Genomic DNA, 6,000 nt, shown 5'->3' on the forward strand with positions numbered 1-6,000 from the left:
CACATGGACAGGACTGGGAGGGGCCAATCGTGACACAAAAACACAAATGGATGAGTGAGAAATCTGACCGGCTCTGATCAGGAGCCATTACTATTTTGTCCTTTCAACAAAAATCAAACCACCTTGGGAGCCACAACATTTAATGTCCAGTATGTCTCAATGTGTGCTAATGAACATCCTAAAAATTCAAAACAAAAATAATGATTTACTTTGCTCTGCTCTAAGCTTTAGCCGCTTTCCTCCCGTCTCCCGGACACTTTTCCTCAGAAGTAGAGCAGCTTATTGTAAAATGTCTCTCATCGTTTGGCTGTTTTACGAGCCTGAAGTTGCTTCTCATTCGCCAGCTTCTTGTTCGAATTTTCCCGTTCCACCTTAAATTCTGCCTGAGGCGCCAAATGTAAATGCGGCACCGTTTAAGGTGGAATGGAACAATTAGACTTCATCTCCACAACTTTTAGTGTTTTACAGTCTCACATTGCAGATTTAACGTACCAGGAAAGCTGCAGTGCTTATAAATGTGAATAAGTCTACTCGTCTCCAAATGTTCGTTTTAATCTCTCTTTGCATTTTTGTAGCTACTAGCCAGATGAGACATCGTTGCTATGTGATCCACAAAAACTCTCTACAACGAGACCAAAACTGAAGTTATAAAATCACTGAATAAAACGGGCAGGACAGCTGTAACATGTTCTGCGTGGACATCCATTACCACCGGATCTTATGTCACCATAACGGCACATTTTATCGCAGATGAGTGGCAGCAGTGTCTTATGTGCTCCAAACAAGAGCAGTGAATGAGAGCCTTCCAGTTCACTTCCATCTGATTTATTAATAAAAGATTTTGGTAGTAAATTGTGGATCATTACAAATACATTTATATTGTTTATTCAAGCAGCTAAGAAGAACAACAGTCATCAGCCAATCTGGCCACTTTCCACTTGCATTTTGTAAGATGCATGCAAAAAACAGAAAAAGACAATTAAATGGTTAGTAATGGCAGTTTTTATATGGCAAATAATAAAAATCCTCAGCTATAATGTTCTGGTTGTGAGAGGTCTACAGCATTGTAGTCCTACTGGGTTCAGCAGCATTTTACATTTTACACTACATAGTAAAGGTATGGAACTGAACAGAAAGGGTGCATCTGTGGGTGGAGCGTGGAGAGGTAAATTCAAGAAAGCAAACAGGACAGAGAGATATGGAAAAGGACACACACAAACACACTGGCAGAGTCTGTGTGTGTGCTTTAAATGTGTGTGCACTGGAGCTAAGGGACCGGGGGTTCATTCAGCGGTTGCTGTACTAATTTAAATAAATCCAACATGGAGAAGAAGACGGTAAGAAGAAGACTTCATCCTTAAATCTCAGTGTGGGCTGCTGATTGTTCTTCAGTGCGAGCTGCAGGCGTGGGTGAAAATAAGCTACATCACATTGTCAGCGATGCTCAGGGATTGAAGAGTGACGACAGACAAAGCCACTGACAGTCACTTGCTGACATGCCACATCATAAAGCACCAGATTACTGAGAGATGTACTCTCATAACTCATAAAACTAAATGCCATAAAGTACCTCAAGGTTACCAGTATGGAGAAAAAACAAAACAAATGAGGACAGGATGAAAGCAAACAGGCGGCTTACTCCAAAAAACAAACAAACTACAAAGCGTATTCAACTTTACAAAGTGACAGAAGTAGAAGAAGATGATGAAGATGAAGAAAGTGGCCAGCACAGTTGGACAGAAGAGGGTGAGATTGTTTTATTAATGATCCTATTATTATTTATTCGCATTTGAGCATGCCCCAGACAACTCAGTACACTGAATGGATACTTATCCTGTTCCACTTGAAAATCAAATCAGTCTTCATTTTCAACACAGAATCCACTGTATTAGAGAGCCAATATGTTACATTGTTGTGAATTTTATTTATTTCCCTCCTCCTGGAGTGCCTTTAAGAGCCCAGACTGAAACATTCCTTATTACTTCAGTAGAGCTACACTGCTGTAGGCTGCCTAGACAGATCCCAAAAAATGTGTTTTTGCAACATCACAAAGACAGTGCCTTCAAATTGTTTCAAAAAAGTTTCTGAAGCCTAATTTCCATGGCTTGGGAAATGAATGGTACGTTTTGAAACTTTTATATTGTCAACATAGTGCATTAAAGTCTTTCATCTCCATAAAAAAGCAAATATGGTTTTCTATGATGTGGGCCCTTTAAGCTGGTGGTTTGTTTATTGATGACTGGACAATGTCATTATGCACATTGTCAACACAAAAATACTAAAAAAAAAGAACCATCCATAAGTTTACAAATCTGTTGATAGGTTCCATCTACTTATATACAGGTCAGCTTATCTAAATACTGTTAGAAATAAAGGTACAGTGCAGGTACGTTTTTCATTCATCAAGGCACAAACAACACACATGTACCCTCAAGGGTACAACAGTGGTTTTAAGATCCAATTGTGTGCCTTAAATACGTTGGAACAAAACCTTGTATCTCCAAAACGGTAGCTTTACAGGAGATTGAAAAAACAAACATTATTTTCAATGTAAGTCAATGGAACCAGATTTTTTCCAAGTAATTTTTGGCCATTTATTTTGGTCCATTCTTCATGAAATTTATACACAATAAGACCAACATGCATCTTCAAAATATGTCAAAAACTGAAAATTGATAAAATATTATATCGGGGATATAAGGTTTTGTTCCGACAACAGCGATATCTGTAGCTTTTCATAATCAAATGTTCTAAAACAGAACATCAAAATAAAAAGGCTGGAGACGAGACGGGGAGAGTTGAAGTCAGTACAACTTAGAGAATATAATTTCAATGGATTATGGTACAGTTATGCTCCCTGACTAGAGGTACTGAAACATACCCTTGAGGACACCACCCTAGTGAGAATAGGGGTACTGCCAGTTTCGTACCTTTTTTCTGAGAGTGTACAGTGAGACATCTGACCGGGCATTTTATTGGTATCACTTCCAGTATGAAGTATTACCATATTTAAATGTTCACACATTGCAATTTTGAAACATTATCATTCTGGTCTTCCCTTCGATTTATATACACAGCCAAGAATTAACTCATGGATGAGCAACACTTAGTCATTATGACATTATTACATTTCATACTATTAATTGCATACTATTAATGTAGCAATGTGCATTATTACCTTTTATTACATACCCACTCAGCTTCAAGAAGACTGAATGGACAGCGGTAGCGGAGTGGAAGGAAGGGGTTCACTGACCACCTTAGATTTGATCTACAGTATTTGACTTTACGCCTGGCTGCTGTACAGGATACAACTCAAGTGCTTGCATTTGCAAAACCCAGCGTGCAGGTCAGTGCTTTAGACATTCAGAACACGTCCAAGCAGCGTTTATGTGCAATGACAAACCCCAGCAGATTTCACAGTCAGGTCCTAGTGGTGCATGCACTAAAGCTCCAGTCTGAGCTCCAGTCAGCGTCCTGCGCTGGCCAAGCCCGTCGAGCACGGCGGAGAAATTCTCACGCTTATGCTACGACGACCCCAAGATGCAGACTGCTGCAAATGCCTCGATCTGATAGGCGCGCGATGCCATCCCTCACTAAGTTCGGTCACTCTTACTGAAATAACAAACGAGCAACGGGGAAAAAAGGGACGCTCTGCAATCGCCACTCCCCTAAGGCTTCGACCCCCGTACCCAAAACACGTAGACGACATGACATCACGTTCTGTCACTGGCACTGACCCTTACTGTAGCTCATTAGGGCCAACGTTAGGGCGAGTTCAGCAAAAAAGTCCTTAATCTGATCTTGACGTAAACCAGCCCGGATGCGCATCTGATTCCGCTCTTTTAGAGGCTCCTGCTTTGAAAGTGTTCGCTCTTAACGAGGCGCGCAGCCCACCGCATCCTCCAACATCACCTCAACTTCCCACGCGCAGCAACACCCCCAACTCAAATATGCGGTGTCATGGTGCGCGAGACGGCAGCCCCGTGCACTCCTGCTCACGAAATGAACGAACTTGCTGGGCACAAATGATGCAGCCCTAAATAAGACTTCTGAGAGCGCAAAAGAGTGAGTGAGACCCCCCCAACTCCCACCACACCCAAAAACAGGCGGTAAAAAGCTGCGCATCTCTCAGCGCTTACCTTTAATGACAGTCCCGCAGATGCCGTAGAGCACGAAGAACAAGTGCTGCTTCAACATCATATTCTTCTCGCTTGGCTCAGCCGAAGCTCGCTTGGGCGTCCGTGTCGCGCGTCTCGCGTCTTCTTTTTCTTCTTCCTCTCCTTCTTCCCGGAGCGCTCGGCTTATCCAGCTGGGGCTGCGCACGCTTTCAAGGCAGCAATGGCATGGACTCCGCAGGACGATGCTGAATCTCCCCCCTGGTCAGGGCGCGCGAAGCGGAGGCCACGCTGCCGTCACGGAAGCCCCGGGCTGCTACAGAGACACACACACACACACACACACTCACACGCGCACGGCTCCGCGCGACAGTGCTGAGAAAAGTGCCACTTCAGCCGCCCGTGCCGTTAGCGCAGCGCGCAGCAAGCTGGGTCCCGCCCACGCGCGTTTGACACGCGAAGACACCTCGCCAATAGTAAAGCGCCTCGCGCTCTCTTAAAGCGGAGAGAAGCCTCAGGACTCCGTCACCGCCGCGGAGCGCGCGCGGCGCTCCACTCGTCTGTTTTCACTTTTAATGGACTTTCTTCTGGCGGAGTTTGCTGAAGTTTAATGTGAGCGGGTTAACTGAACAATGTTAATAGGAAATTCCAACACTTTCCCCCCCAAAACACCGAATTCAGCCTTTGAGACGTTCGGACTGATTTCATGTGGGATGGTTCACTGCAGAAAACACTGATTCCTTTACAGCGCTGGTGAGACCAGAGGCCCTATTACACAGACTGCTTCCGTCTGAAATATGATCTGTTTAGCCGAGACATCTTCACTTAACACTGAATTTACAGTTTCAAGTCCATATCCTGACGCCAGATAAGAAAACAATATTACAGAAACGTCCTAACTAAACAAAAAGTCTGTGCTACACTGCCGCTGGGGCTGTACCCACGGGAGTGCTACCCTCAGGGGTACATCTCTGCACCTTTAGTCAGGGAACATAACTGAACCATAATGATATTTTCTAAATTGTGCTGACTCCACACGCCGCGTCTCGACTGCACGCTTTTTATTTTATTGTTGTGTTTTAAAACATTATTTTAGAAGAAGATACAAATATCTACTTTTCCACTCGGCAAAACTGATCTAAGGTACACAATTGGACCTTAAAGCCACTGTTGTACCTCTGAGGGAACGTTTCCACTGTTTGTAGCTTGGTGAGCGAGTCGTGTACCTGCACGGTACGTTTATTTCTAACGGTGTAACTTTAAGACAGCTAACTTGCGTTTTAACGTCTGTTTCTGTTGTTTTGTGCAGTGACAGGCAGCGTAGCTCGCTACAACTAGCATAACGATAGTACAATCTCCGCTGTAAAGGTGCTTTGGCTTCTAGCTAACAGCGTTTTACAAATCGCAGACACGATCTCCACCGTTCCCTCTTATTAGCGCCGTGTGTTAATATCCATGAAAACCCCTCAGATAAAATAACGATTTGGGCGATTAACGAGGACTGAACGTGCGTCTGTTTATTTGGAGGGATCATTTTAACGCAGTCGGCTAAAGCGTTTGGAAAACTAAAACAACTTGGGCGCGGCGAATCTGTGATAAACAGCACGAAGCGCTGTCACAGTTGTTGGTTTGTCCTTTTTTTACTGCGGTTGATATCCAGCCCGCTGTCTGGCTAACTCCCTTCATTGTTTTGATAAGTTTCAGGTGTGCGTGTATGGTCGGTTGCTAGGTAACAGACGGGACGGTTGATCGTCGACTTCTATCCAGTAAGTTAAGATTTCCTAGCTTCAGATAAGATGCTGTAAGACAAGCTTCCTAAATTAACACAAAGATTTACTTCTGCGATATAAACTTGTGAAAAATCTTCTGTTGACCTCTCAGG

General features: G+C 43.7%; 1 protein-coding gene across 7 annotated transcripts in view; it reads right to left on the reverse strand.

Annotated features, from left to right (window-relative positions):
• The window catches only part of cadm2b (cell adhesion molecule 2b), a 226,605-nt gene extending 222,037 nt beyond the window's left edge, over nt 1-4,568 (reverse strand). For 2 of the 7 annotated variants that reach the window (XM_017696823.2, XM_037546817.1), the window contains exon 1: nt 4,143-4,568. In XM_017696823.2, the coding sequence (XP_017552312.1) occupies nt 4,143-4,203 (61 nt within the window). In that variant the 5' untranslated portion in view covers nt 4,204-4,568. The remainder of the gene's footprint in view (nt 1-4,142) is intronic. The other 5 variants (XM_017696825.2, XM_017696821.2, XM_017696822.2 and 2 more) reach the window with 3 other exon arrangements.
• Between the last annotated feature and the right edge of the window lie 1,432 nt (nt 4,569-6,000).

This window comes from Pygocentrus nattereri, chromosome 17 (assembly GCF_015220715.1).
Source record: "Pygocentrus nattereri isolate fPygNat1 chromosome 17, fPygNat1.pri, whole genome shotgun sequence".
Lineage (NCBI taxonomy): Eukaryota > Metazoa > Chordata > Actinopteri > Characiformes > Serrasalmidae > Pygocentrus > Pygocentrus nattereri.